At 43.5% G+C, this 14,448-nt stretch overlaps 2 protein-coding genes and 2 non-coding genes across 4 annotated transcripts; 3 read left to right on the top strand and 1 right to left on the bottom strand.

Annotated features, from left to right (window-relative positions):
- Positions 1 to 485: 485 nt before the first annotated feature.
- On the top strand, positions 486 to 2,559 carry LOC100831443 (actin-related protein 2/3 complex subunit 3). The gene is made up of 4 exons (XM_003571843.4): positions 486 to 728; positions 1,463 to 1,571; positions 1,662 to 1,931; positions 2,200 to 2,559. The coding sequence occupies exons 1-4, from the start codon at positions 726 to 728 to the stop codon at positions 2,340 to 2,342; spliced, it is 525 nt and encodes a 174-aa protein (XP_003571891.1). The 5' UTR covers positions 486 to 725; the 3' UTR covers positions 2,343 to 2,559.
- Positions 2,560 to 5,612: 3,053 nt separating this feature from the next.
- Positions 5,613 to 5,772, bottom strand: MIR399B (microRNA MIR399b). The gene has a single exon (NR_126878.1). It is a non-coding gene; the product is annotated as a microRNA MIR399b (primary transcript).
- Positions 5,773 to 7,976: 2,204 nt separating this feature from the next.
- On the top strand, positions 7,977 to 8,118 carry MIR399D (microRNA MIR399d). Its single transcript, NR_127117.1, has one exon. It is a non-coding gene; the product is annotated as a microRNA MIR399d (primary transcript).
- A 1,002-nt stretch (positions 8,119 to 9,120) lies between these two features.
- LOC100829607 (60S ribosomal protein L11) lies at positions 9,121 to 11,278 on the top strand. The gene is made up of 5 exons (XM_003571838.4): positions 9,121 to 9,280; positions 9,382 to 9,489; positions 9,599 to 9,641; positions 9,735 to 9,930; positions 10,878 to 11,278. The coding sequence occupies exons 1-5, from the start codon at positions 9,278 to 9,280 to the stop codon at positions 11,068 to 11,070; spliced, it is 543 nt and encodes a 180-aa protein (XP_003571886.1). The 5' UTR covers positions 9,121 to 9,277; the 3' UTR covers positions 11,071 to 11,278.
- Positions 11,279 to 14,448: the final 3,170 nt, after the last annotated feature.

Genomic DNA, 14,448 nt, shown 5'->3' with positions numbered 1-14,448 from the left:
AGTTGCTTCGGCTATTGCACTTCATCCTAGGGTTGCATTACTTTTAGAAAATTTAGTAAACCCTAAGTTAAGTGTTTGTATCTTTCTAGAAAAGAAATAGAAAAAGATTAAAATTTGTTAGTCGCTTATTCAACCCCACCCCCTCTAGCCACCATACCGATCTTTCGGGACGGTGGCAACAGAGATGTAATTGCTCTGAAGTTGGGATGACGTACGAGCCTACTACGGACGCAACTGCAAATTAAAAAATAGTAAAGATACATGTCCTTTTAAAAAAAACATAAAACCGTATCCGAAGAAACCATGATTTGACATGCGAACGGTTTTTCTTTTTTAGAATTCGGGATTTTTTTTATTCCTTTGGCAGAGCCTTATTATTCGCTTCATTCTTGGGCCTCCGCTATTGGGCCGCTTCTCTGTTGGGCCTGGTCCGTTTTTCTTTTGCTTGTCCCAGGCTCCCAGCATCTGTTTTCCTCTTTCTTTTCTTCCTTCGGATTCCGAAGCGCATCTCAGGTAGGCGAGCGATCGATCTCCTCCTCTCCCGATTCCCCGCCGCCGGCTCGTGGCGCCGCGTTTCTCTCCCGATCCATCTCCTGCCCCCCCTCCCCCCCCCCGGGGGGCCCCCCGGCAGTTCGTCGCCACCCTGCGGTCGGACCTCGGCAGATCCACGCGGGCAGCAACCCTGTTGGTCGGCGGCGCATCGTACCGTACGGTCCTCCACAGCCATGGTGAGTTCCTTGCCCTATCCCTCTTCTAGATCGTCTCATCCCTTGCACACCATCGCCGCCGAATTCGGGTTGCCACCGAGTCTTTAACAAGGCCCAACTGAAAGGCAAGTTCCATTTCAAACGTTGGGTTGTTCCGTTCAGTTGTAGATTGGTGAAGAAGCTGGTAGATTATAGACTGGGTTCTCCTTGTAAACAGGTTGAGGGCCATCACGTTTTTCCAGCTATACTGCAGAATTTCATCAGATAACAATGTTTTCTTTAAAACGACGTGAAATCTGGAGCCTAAAAATACAGAACACTAAGCTCAAAAAATGTTTTCCTTGCTTGATTTCTCAAATTATTGGACCATTTTCTGGCTTCAGTATTGAATTAGAACACTATCCCTTGGTATACTTCCAAATAAATGATGAAGCTATATGATTTTATTTTGAACTCTTATTCCCATTTATCTATGTTCTTGTATGGTCTTCAGTGATTATGCTGATTGAGTCCAATAGTTCAAAGGTAACAACACCATGAAGTAGATCTTTTGGTTCAATTAGAGTAACACCGTTAATGACACCTTTCATGGGTTTTAAGCGTTGGCCAAGATGATATCAACGGTAGAAAGTAATGACCAAAGGGGCTTGACACCTGTTATAACTTTCCTTGCTAGTTTTTATTAGGTCTTGTTTGGTCGTGGTTAACATCAACCACCAACGGAGCACCATATGAATTTCTCCCTCATTGGACAGGTTTACCACTCTAGTTTCATTGACGACGATGAGATCACTAAAGCGTGCGGGTGTCCTTTGCTTCCATTAAAAACTCATATAAAGGGCCCAGCCCCAGCCTCAGATTCAGGTTTTGTAACAACAATAGACATATTTTATGTTGTACTTCCACTCCTATACAACTATGCTGAACTGCTTATTTGTGTTCATTCTATTACAGATAAAGCAGACGTAGTGGATGAAGCAATAACTTTCTTCCGAGCAAATGTTTTCTTCAAGAACTTTCATGTCAAAAGCCCAGCAGACAAATTGCTTATCTATCTGACATCTTACATTAATATTGCGTTGAAAAGACTAGAAGGCTGCCGGACACTGGCTGTTGGGACCAAGGCAATCATAAATCTGGGATTGGAAAAAGTTCCTGTGCCTGGAGAACCAGGTTTTCCTTTCCCTGGACTTTTCGCCCTTCCCCAATCTCCAGAGGAAGCAGGTATGTAGCTCCGTCTACTTCAGTTGGGTGCTGGATATGCTTTTAGTCAAATCAAGCTAACTCTGTTTTGCACAAGCTATTAAGTTGTTTGCTTAGTATTTCACGAGTTCACCCAATTTACTTTTTTGAGAGAGAAGCGTGAAGCATTATTTATTTAAATTGTAGACTAATTAAAGCTGGAACTCAGTATTGACTAAATCTAACAGGAGAATTTTCTTACTCCCACGGATTGTGATCCTCAATTAAGAATTTCTCTGTTTGAATGCAGAATTGTTGAGGAATTATCTGAAGCAGATAAGGGAGGAAACAAGTGGGAGGCTGCTCAACTGTGCATACAGAACCAATGGCACTCCAAACAAATGGTGGCTGGCTTTTGCAAAGAGGAAGTTCATGAACATTGTCATACTTTAGAGTACAGGCATTTCAGCAACAGGTTAGAGCTGTCTGTAAAATCCTGATTGTATTTTCATATTTGTGTCTATGATGATGTAAAGTTTTTACAAAATTGATTCATCTTATGTCTGGAGTGAGGAACCAAAGATTCCCTTATGAAAGATAGATGCCTAAAACTAGTTCTTGCTATGTATGAAACAATGAATGGAAGGACGTGTTCTGTTGTTATTACTTTGATCTTGCCCATAATTGGACTTCTCTACGATTGATGTATTGTCACAGATTGAATGTGGCATGGAAATGTATTGATAGGAATTTGAGAAACCTCAATCCTTGATCCAAAGGGCTCTTACAGGGAAAAAGGAATTGAATCCTCCAAAATGCATATGAATATTCTAAGAGATAGACACGCTTGTGTTAGATTTCATGTGGAATTGGGGGCACAGAAAGGTACTTCTAGGAATCTGAGAACCTCAAGTGTTGATCTAAATGGCTTTTGTAGGGAAAAAAGCAATTGAATCCTCAAAATGCCTATGAAAATTCTACACCCAAGAGGGCCCTTAGTAGGCCTGGTAATGGTTTGAAATCCGGACCATACCCGCACCAAACCAGATAAGACAATACATAAAACCAATCCGCATCCACCCCAAACACTAGACCCTTCGATCCAGTCCAGACCAACTCGTACGCGATCTACATCCAACCCACTCCAATCCGAATCAACCAAATGGACTGGGGAAACCATTTCAGACCATTTCGGAACCACGGTACACACACTAAAAGAGCCATCGATAGTTTAGCTCACAATCCACGATGCGCATGCAGACGTGCTGGCTGTTGGATTCGGTACTTCAGCTCTTAAAGTGAAACATTAAAGGTGCAGTACAGGTTAACCCTGCTGTCCAAATGAAACAAATATTATGTAATGTGAAATGACAATTGCAAAAAAAAAAAAAAAATCCTTCCAGGCAAACAATGGCAACTATCAAGTCCCATCAAATGTCTGCTTAATTAACGGTTAGTTACATAGATTGAATTATTACTTCATTAGACATGATTTCTAGGGAGTAACTACACAAGTAACTTTACTAGGGTCCATAACTTCAGTGCATCTGGTCAGTGAGCAAAAGCCCCATCTTTTTACACCAATTTTGTCACCATCTTCATGGACTCCTTCCATTCAACACTTGTACAATGATTTGTGTGAACACTTCACCACCTGAAACATGGAGTGATCTGCTTATAGAAAGGAAATTATTTGCATAGCAGGGGAGGCCCATGTGATATCTATACAGGGACGAAACATCAGGAATTAGTCTCGACATAATTAAGCTTCAGTTCAATTAATTCTGAACTAACAGTAGCTACACACATATAACTTTTGAGATTTTACATACATAGTTATTCAGATAAGCTTCACTGATAAGCTTCAGATTTTTCATATATTCATACAAGCTTCACATAACTAGAAGATATACATGCAGAGAATGCTCTGGCTGCATGATTGGCATTGCACATTCAGTAATTACAGACAACATCTCATGACATAACAAGAAACTCTAGTATCAACGGTTATGTTTTCCTAACGAAAAAAAACCATTTGCATCAGACCATATTAAGCAGGACAAACTTGCAGTTCTACAACACAACTAAGATACACTCACAGGGCAGATGTGGAAGGTCTCGGTGACTAGGAGGAGGCAGTGGACATGTGCTGTCAATCTGGAATAACATCTTAGCAAAGGACCAACTGCCCTATCAAAATAACCATCTCTCATGCTGTATATGTGAAATTAATATTAGTATTTAGTAGTTAATTCTCTATACATTCAAGCAATGCATTAGGGAATTCTGCATAAACATAGTGAGCAGAACAGACAATAAAAAATAAATTAGGACATGTGAATAATCACTTGTAAGCAGTACTTGGAGCCAACGGCCAAATTAAGTACATTTACTCAATCAGTACCTGCAAATAAAATAGGTATTCAATTAGTACTGCACCTACTTGAACAACAAAAACGGGAGTAAAACGAAAATTCTGGAAAGCAATCCTCGGATTCATCCAAAAACAGAATCTAACATTGCTTACCGATTTAGTGAAGGGCGGTTTAGTTGAGATCGGATGGAGCAAAAGGAAGTTGTCTTGGTGGAATCTTGTGGCAAAGTAGGACCTTGGGGAACAATCTTGTGGCAGCGTGAGGGACCGGATCCGCGGAATCCGGCGGCCCTAGGTACGCCGGCGGTGGAGCGCCGGATGGGGGAGACGGTGGCAGCGCAACCCTAGGCCCCCAGCAAGGATCTGGGGAAGACGGAGAAGACGCTGGACACGACGCTAGCTGCTCCTCTGCCCACGGGTTCAGCCCATACAAAACCAAAGCGTTCGAGTCCAAAACCAAACCACCCCAAACCATTTCTACGTTAAAACCGCACCAGACCCATCCATTCGCGAAGTCAATCCATTTCCACCCACCGAAAGACGACCAGGTTGAGAGCCCGAACCATAAAAACCATTTGAATCCAACCCACTACCAGGCCTAGCCCTTAGCATTTAACTTTTCATAGATCCACACTTTAAGCATATGATATTTGGTAATGAAGAAGGATGTGATGTTTCACAGATGACTTTTGGTATGTAATGTTTTCACAGAACTACACTAAACAGGTCAAGAAATTACATTTTAAAGACAAAACATGCAGCTAGTTTTATGATAGTTTCATTTTGACAAACAAAATGGTACTTACATTATGTTCTTTTAGTTTTGTGCCAGTTACTTTTCAGATACTCAGCCTGTAAGGTTTTGGTTCGATGTTGAGGGTGACACTTGTATGGGTTTGTAAGACCTGGGCTTAAACTGGATTTGGTTTCTATGAAATGAAACAGGGCGATGATGGACCTTTTCATCTAAAAAAGTGGTTTTTTGATATTTGCTCTTTTAAGTTTCTCTTGCGACCTAATTGGTAATCCATCAATTAATGTTTATTGTGGAACTATTTTTGCCGGCATGCTCAAGTTTACTTAACTTTGTAATATTATATATTTGTTTATATCTATAAATGGAAAATGGAAGCATCATATACTGTTGTACCATTGTCTAAAGCAGGAACCTTTTTCTGGATCATGCCCTCGTTCTACTGAAAATAGTCCAGAAAAGCCTCATAAGAAATTTCCTGCAAATTTTTTTTAAAGGGACGCGTATCTGAAAAACGTTTTAAAAACTGGAAGGTTTACGTCACAGACCTAGGATTTGCCATGCTTAGTCTTTCCAGCACAGTAAGCACACATCATATGTATAAACCCAGGAGGGTTATGAATGGCAGGGCAATTCTCCTTTGGCAAGGGGACGGACTGGCAGCCTCGCCGCTGGCCGGATTGCCGCCGGCTACCCTCGACCTCCGTGCCAGAGGAGAACCGCACTGTAATTCTCACCCTCATCTCAATAACACGCTCTTTCTTACTTGCTGGTTCGCTTGGTCAGGTGTTGCATGCTCTGTGCAATGGCGGGCACCAATTTATCCTGCGAGGTCGAGAGGAAAGACAAGACGAAATGTGGATATGCCCGGCATATGCTACCAAATGGAACAATTCTTGGGAAGGATCTTCCCTCTTTTAGCGCTGTGTGATGGCCTGCATGTCCATGTGCCGTTCTTGCTGCGTTTGGTATTGCGCCATGGAAAATGCGTTGCATCGCGGTGTCATGCCAGTTTTTTTTTTCAACACAAGCAGGCAACTTTATCGGCATTATATGATTGTTACAGCGTCCAGCAACAGAGGGAGAATGCCGAGTTATTTTCCAATGTTCCTTTTAGCATTTGTGTTTCCAAAATCTAACTGCCAAGATTGGTTCATAGAGATCCCACTTGGTGGTATTGTTCGTGAACACCACAAAATCATCATTATACAGCAGGCGGGTGTGTTCTTTTCGGCTTCTAGACCTGGTTTCTCTGAGAAGCTGCACTCTCCTAGTTTTCTGGAGAAGAACCCATATCCAAATTTAGCTGACTTTTCAAAGTAGTTTAGGCCAAACTAGTTTGGAAGACTAATCAAATTTAGGTGGTGACTTCTCCAGAAATCTGGGGGAGAACAGCTTCTTAGAGAAGCCGGTCTAGGAAGTCGAAAAGAACTGGGCCAGTGGCGGTTCCCTTCAGCATGAAAAGCTGAGTCTTTGGACGGTCAGGAACTCTGTCATCTTGAAAGGATCAAACCCAGCCTCTATAAATGGAGAAGAAATTTTAAAGATAAACTTAATCAACTGCTTCACAAGGCGAAAAGAAATGAATGCATCCGCAATAGTAGATTCAGTACTGACTATACATGTCAGTCAAGGGTAAAATAACATGCGCAATGACTCGTGTCTTTAAACTGACTCTAGATAATTTGTTAGCATTGAATGCGATGTTGTGTAATGGTTAAAGATCGACTCTTAACTGACTTTTAGCTGACTCTTCGTCGATTCTTTCCTTAAGAGTTTCTCTTCTCTCTTTTATTTCCATTTCCATCGTAGAAGCAAATTTTAAATAAGAGTCGGGTTAAAAGTCAGCCATTGCGGATGCCTTTAGGCCTGCCAGATTGGATGGCTAGCTTGCAATCTTGCTCTTCCTTTCCTTGTGCAGTCCTATTCTCTGCTTTTTTTTCTCCGTTAAGGGAGTTGTTTTGTTCCGATAAGTCTGGTATTGTTTCGAAGTTGGTCGAAATTGGACGTGCAGGTTTCAAAAGGCTTATATACAAGTTCCGCCAAATGCTCTGAAGTGAGTTTGAGGCGAATTTCCCAACAAGTTCATTGAGTTTGAATTAGCAAAAATTCGCTGTTTAGGGAAGAAAATAATAATTACTTCCTCCGTTTCATAATTCATGTCTTAAATTTGCATAAAAATGGATGTATCTATTCCTAAAAAGCATTTAGATACATGTAATATTTCGACAAGAATCATGAAACCGAGGGAGCAGAAGATAAGCTTTATTGGACCATTGATCTCGATTGCTATATTCTTCTTGAGGTTGGAAAGATGGAGCAGATTAAAAGAAAGCTTTGCGATGTTGCCTTTGCCATGGTCACGAGTGATTGGTTGATCAGGATAATCACATCGCATTCCGTGGACCACGGTCAATCGCATCTTTCCGGTGGAGCCAAGGAAAGGGCCGTGCCGCTAGATTCCGCCTAAGCTTGTCGCAGGACATTCCCACGGATCTAATTTCTCCTCTGCTGCTGGCTTTACTCACGGCCAAGACCAGGAGAAGGCGTAGCGTCGTAGCGATCGATCTAAAGCTTTTCAGCGAAGAAGAGCTTTGGCGCTTTGTTTATTTCTCTACGGGGTCAAGTCCCAACGGCTAACAGAAAGCGCATCCCGATCTATCAGATCTCGGAATAAAAGCGACGATTTTGTGGGCATTTTCCGTCTCGGCGAACCTTTCCTTTCCTCCTCCTTTTGGCATGCCCCCGATCCTTGCAAACGCGACGAAAGGAGAAAGAGGCCGAGGAGGAGCATGTTCCCGGCGGATATGCCGTTTCCGAGCACCGCATAAATGCACGGCGTCGTCGCGTCTCCTCCTCTCAGCAGCAAATCAACCAACAACACCCAAAGGGAAGAGAACAGAAACCCGTATCGATCGGCGACGGTGATTAGCGAGTGAGATTGAGATTGATGTGCGTGTGCGTGTGAAGGTGCATTGCAGGGCAACTCCTCCGTTGGCAGAGGGACGACGGATGGATGTGGCCGGGGTTCTCCCTTGAATCCTTGGTCCTGTCCGTCTGCCAAAGGAGATTTGCCCGGCGATTCACCACCCACTTCGACTTCTTCTTCCCCTGTGGTAGGTCACTACGGTAAAATGATCTCTCTTCAAAGAACAGGAAAGAGGATATTTTCTGAACGTCGGCTAGGCCCTACTGGATCTCCTTCTCGTGATACATTCATCAGTTGATCACCCTAATTTTATCCCAAAAAAAAAGTTGATCACCCTAATTTAATAAACCCGATAAATAATTTATTCCATTGCGGTCAGAGAAATTAAGTAGTGCACGGCTACTTTTTGTTTGTGAATTGAAGATTCTTATAATTTGTACTTTCTCACCAGACAATGTGATGCGAGTCGGTGGCCCCAAAAAAGTGAAATGAAATAATACGGAGTAATCAATTTTCAACTCAATACACGTGTTGATGTAGGGAGTACAAAGAATGCTTATAAAATAGTGAATCTGCAAAACAAAAAGTACTACAAAGTAAAAAAAAACAGGCATGGCCTATGTAAATGGAAGGGACAACATTTGAAATCATGGATGCATCCAATTTTCTTACTCTTTCAACCCTCTTTTGTATACATATTTACATTTTAGAGAGTACGACCCTTTCTTGTGTACATATCACACTTATAAAGATTTGAATTAGTGGTTATCAGTTCAGTTTACCAAGGTCACTCCCTAGATTGCTACAAAATCATCTAATTACAATCATTCTGTGCGTTAGATATGCACGATCTGATTATGGTTGATTGGTTTTGATGTATATTTTGAGATAATCTTTTTTACTATTTTGAGAAACATTTAATAAAAAAATGAAAAATATGAGTCACAAACATTCAAACAACCTGTCCATAGTACATTTTTTTTTGGAGCAGCCTGTGCATACTACATAATTTTGATTACCTAGCATTTCCTTTTTAGGGGAAATTTTGATTCCCCTAAAAAAGCACGCACAGGCGCACAGCTAGTTTTCGAAAAAAGAAGATTGGACGAAACCACAGCCCAATAGATGATAGATTGATAGGCCGTATAAAGCCCACTTAAGCAAACAGGCCCATGCTCCTGCGCAGAGAACCTGTCAGGCCCATTCTCTTTTCCCATCCTAGGGTTGCTCTCTTTTAACCCCGCGCCGCCACCCTCCTCATCCCCCTCTCGACGCCAGTCTCCCTGCCGCCGCCGCCGAAGAAGCCGAAGGATATCCGATCTTCTGCCGCCATGGTTGCCCGTTCTCCTCCCGCCGCTACCTTTTTCTCATTCTCATCGTTCTTGTGAAGCTAATGCCGTAACCCTTGTCTGTGTTGTTGTGTTATGTGTCGCAGTCGACGGAGAAGAAGCAGTTGAACCCCATGCGGGAGATCAAGGTGCAGAAACTCGTCCTCAACATCTCCGTCGGCGAGAGCGGCGACAGGCTCACCCGTGCCTCCAAGGTTGCTATACCCCCCTTGCCGTCATGCCCCCCTCCCTCTCTTCACCACCATATTCTTGAATAGATATTGCTCGCCCAACCCACTTCATCTCTCTTTGGTTCTTCTGCAGGTGCTCGAGCAGCTCAGCGGGCAGTCGCCTGTGTTCTCCAAGGGTACGTCACTGCGCCGTTCTCTGCTTTGTGTGCATCTAATGCAGGCCGGGATTCGATTCTTGTTTGTTGACACTTTTGTATTGTCCACTCCAGCGAGGTACACCGTGCGTTCATTTGGCATCCGGCGTAACGAGAAGATCGCGTGTTATGTGACGGTGCGAGGTGAGAAGGCCATGCAGCTGCTCGAGAGCGGGCTCAAGGTGAAGGAGTACGAGCTTCTCAGGAGGAACTTCAGCGACACCGGCTGCTTTGGCTTCGGTATCCAGGAACACATCGATCTTGGCATGAAGTAAGACCATCTTTCCTGACTATGAATTCATAGTCCTATTTGCATAGTGGACTAGGATGTGGTTACGGCAATGATGCATCTTGCATAGTGGGTGTGGTACTTTGGTTACAGCAATGATGCATCTTTGTTTCCATTTATTGTATTTGCTTTGTTAAGATGCCTTGTGGTATTATTATTTATTACACTAATTATGCATCTTTCTTAGAAGCTTAAGATGTTTTGAGTATTACATTTTGGAGTTGTGCCGTTATGTTTAACATTTTTAGGGCACTCTGTATCAGCTAGGGTAGTGTCTCGAGGACATGTTTTGAGTCACCACATTGAATGGATAGATAGCGTTTTAGTTCTATGATGATAATGTTTAAGCATGTTTTTCTAGTAATACTTCCCTGCATAAAGTACAGATGATAATACCTGGGCCGTGGCATGGTTATTGTTATTTCTGGTTATATCGGTAATGACAATAAACACATAAGGTTGCAGTAAAGCTTTAAATCATGGAACAGTAGTGACTTCAACAATTATCATTGCAAAGTGCAATACCGGTTTTTGGTTATTCTTATTTGTGTAGTTTGTTTATACACCTAACGGTTCAATCTAGTAAAGAAACATCAGAGCATATTTATTTATGGTGACACTGTTGATGAAACTATCTATTTTAAACCTCAATTATTGGCTCTTGACGGTACTGATTCCTTGATTGATTGTTGTTGTATGAAAAGCTATTTAAAGACTGTAACTGGGAGCTCACTTGAATCCCAACACCAGCAGTGCATTGCTGTTGATGGAGATAACTACCTTGTCGTCTTTTTTTTCAGTGTGCTAGTTATACACCTAAAGAAAGCTTTCTTTTCGACAAAACAATCTTTCATTCTGCTGTGCCTTTCAGTTCATGATTTCAGCCCAACCTCATGGCTAAGTGCCTAAACCTCTATTGTCTTCTACAGGTATGATCCCTCAACAGGTATTTATGGGATGGACTTCTATGTCGTACTTGAGCGTGCTGGCTACCGTGTGTCCCGTCGCCGCAGGTGCAAGGCTCGTGTCGGGATCCATCAGAGGGTGACCAAGGAGGATGCCATGAAGTGGTTCCAGGTCAAGTATGAAGGAGTCATCCTCAACAAGTCCCATGCGTCTTAAAATCTTTTCTCTAGGTGCAGCGGCTGTTAGAACCTTTCTCTTGTTGCACAATCAGAAGTTCACCTTGCAAATTGAATTATCTGGCCAGATGTTTTTGCCTGTTACTTGAAGCTGAATGCTGACCTTTTTCTCATTTGTGTTTGTCCTTCCCTACCTGGTTGCCTAAATGCTTAATTGCTTGCCCCTTCATGATTTTGTTACCTGTTCATTGTGCATGACTGTCTGTTGCCATTCTGTTTTTTTATTGATAACTTCGTATTTATTGGCTACTGTCTGTGTTGATTCAGTTGAACCTGAGAGGAGGTTCATGAATTATTGGTGGTTTACATATGTCATATGTATAGGATATGTTTGTAGATTGCATATTCGGAGTCTGATTTAGGTATGTACGGCACGTCGGGAAGTTTAGAGGAACTGTCCGTTAAGAGCATCACCAAAAGAATTTTGTGTGGATATAGACAATGCTCTAAAAATATTCTCACCTTTCGGATTTTCAGCAGTTTGTCTATAATTTCTCCTATCGCCATAGCTAAAGCATCTCTGGTGGGTAATTTGGACGTCAAGACTGGGTTGTCGTTGTCAATATGCGGACGATGTCCTAGAGATTTTAGACAAAGTATACATTTAGACAATGGTACAGATTTTAGGCAAAGTATACATTCAGGCAATGGTACAAACAAGTTTAGCGGAGACCTGTTTTGATATCACATCGTTTAAAACATGCATAAACGATGATGCTTTTAGGACGAGATGTTTTTAGGACATGTGACGTCAGCTTTTTCTTAAGGCTGCCACATACGATAATTGATGACGTGGAAGAGAGACAAGTGAATAAAGGTTATGAGTTTTTTCTTAAAGCTTAGAGATGATCTTTTGACAGGAAGAGCATGACCGCGGCCATCGATTGAGGACTGTCCATACTGATCGCCCGAAAGATTTATTGAAGCCGCTGGTCAGAGTCGATTGTCAACGGACGGCACGCAATGGCTGGATTAATCAAACAGTGATCAGTTTGGGCAAACATCGCTGCATTTGTAGATCCATCGATTGAGCAGTAAACGCCGATCGGGATCAATGGATCGATCGATCGGGAAAGAAGGCACCGATTCGAGAATTCGGCAACGAGTTTCTTGTTTTTATGGGATGGACTAGTGGGCTGGTGCATGGGCTATTGGCCTGGTACTGAGTTAGAGTAACCCTGGAGGCTTTCTTTTCCGAAAACGTCGGCAGTTTCTCGTTTTATTCTGCGCTCCGTCGATACGATTTCGCACGAGCAGCTCCCTCCGCCGCCGCCGCCTCTGGTGCTGCGGCCTTCCTCGTGCGGTCGTTGGAGGCCGCGGCCACCGGGGCAGGCGCGGCACGACGCCCTGAACCTCTCCATCGTGGTTGCCCGCCGCGCTCTGCAATATCGTGGCCGCCTGCCCCGAGGGCCGCCGCGTGGTGAGCCGCGGTACCGCTCCTCGCCGATGTGCTCAACTGGTCCGATGAGGCCGGGTGCCAGGAGAAGGCAGCGCCGGCATCCCCGGCGTCCGCGCGGGCGTGCTCCTCCCAGCCCGCGGCGCCGTGCTCCTCCCCATCGCGACCACGCCGCCGCCGTCCGCTGCCAACCCGGCCCTGGCGTTCAGGGTGAGTTAGTCTGAACTTTGAGAAGTTGCAGCTGTTCAGTGCTAGATACTTTCTTTCTGAAAGTTGAGAGAGTGTGTGTGGTGATATTTTCTAAATTTGCTTCTTTTCTTCATGCAGCCTGTACTGCGGCAGAACAACTTCAAAGGGCCAAGCTGCTCGGCGCCCTCTTCTTCGATGCAGACCTGACAGGTAGCCAACTACTGATTTGCATCCGTTATTCATCTCGTAAGCTGTTCCAAGGCACACTGCCAAGTTTGAAGCTTGCCCGCTGTCAAGTGTCAGGACGGGTGTCAGGAGAAGGCAGCGTAGGTGTTGATGGTGCTGGCCTAACGACCGCGTGGCCATGGCCGAGGCTGTCGCCACGTCCATGCTGCTGGAGCTGATGCTCGTGGGCACAGCTCGTGCAGAAGGGGGCGTCGATGATTCTGGAGATCTTGCGCTCCTAGAAGGGCAAGCAGATGGCCGACGATGACTGCTGTGGAGGATTGGGGGAGTTGGACTAAGAACAGGAGGTTGCTCAACACGGAGAAGATCATTTTTGAGGTTGAGAATACCACGCCGGTTGGTATTCAGTAATTCTTTTGCTAGATTTGTTGCTTGCCTGCGGAATTGGTGTGGCACTCCTTGATGGGATGATCTATAATGGATGTTTTGTGTTCAAATTTAGGTTGATGTTCTTGTCACGGTGGAGCCTGAGGGTGTGGTTGCAAAGCCAAATGTGCTGGAGAGAGAGAGCTTGCCCTATCCAACATTGATATGTAAGTAATCTTATTTACATTTCAATTTTCCTTGGTGATATTCAAACTGGTTACCTTTTCCTCTTATATTCTGTCCAACTAGCTAGGTCAAGCATTAGGTCCACTTGGCTTGTAGTTTAGTCATTTTCAGTAATCCCATGGAATGTAGCTTTGCTTTGAGCAACATCAAATTTCAAACCTTGGCTGCTCATTGATCAATGCTCAATGCTTCTCATGTCCCAGTTTATCTAGGGCTTGCTGCATTGCTTGAAATTTGCATAAGAGCGGCTCTCTCTATCCAAGGAAATAAGTTACCAGTTTGTAATAGTTAGCCTTACTAATTTGTGTTATTGATCATATGGGGGAAGGAGGTGACCTGCAGCCAGAACTTTTAACTGGCATAGACGTATGCCATGCCACCGATACTAACCATTGCCAAGGAAAGTCAAAACCTTATTCACTAAACTAATTAGGCTAAAAGCTGCTAGCAGATCCTTCATTTTCTTTGCACTGTCCGCTTTTTCCTTGATACGCAATCTGTGTCCTTATGAGTTTTGCGTGGCAAGTACCGCTGACTCTTACTCGAATGAAAATGGTGGTGACCAGTTTAGTACAAGTCTCTTCTTTTCCCATTAAAAAGAGAGCGAAGTAGTTTATTGTGTGAGTTTCTTCTGTTCATTAAATACTAGAAATAGGTCCAAACTCATTTTAAGTAGCTGACCAGAAAGCTCTTGAGAATGTCATAACAGAACTTAAAGGCATATAAATAGTTAATTTGTTTCTTTAGAAGTGAATTGCATTGGAAAAGTGCCAGCGAACAGGCTGACGAGAGTAGTCCTAAGCCAAGAGTTCGGCAGTGACACAGCCAAAAACTCAGCACTAGTACTGTTAGAAACTAAAGAGTTTCCATCTTCATCAACTTCTTTAACATCCGATTGACGGCCTTCAGATTATTGAAGAGAGTTTCCCTCTGGAGGACTGCCCAGATATGGCGTCGTGTTCAGATCAGTGGAGC

Source organism: Brachypodium distachyon, chromosome 3, assembly GCF_000005505.3.
Source record: "Brachypodium distachyon strain Bd21 chromosome 3, Brachypodium_distachyon_v3.0, whole genome shotgun sequence".
NCBI lineage: Eukaryota > Viridiplantae > Streptophyta > Magnoliopsida > Poales > Poaceae > Brachypodium > Brachypodium distachyon.
Note: the sequence above shows the minus strand (reverse complement) of the source record. Positions and strands in the feature narration are given on the sequence as shown.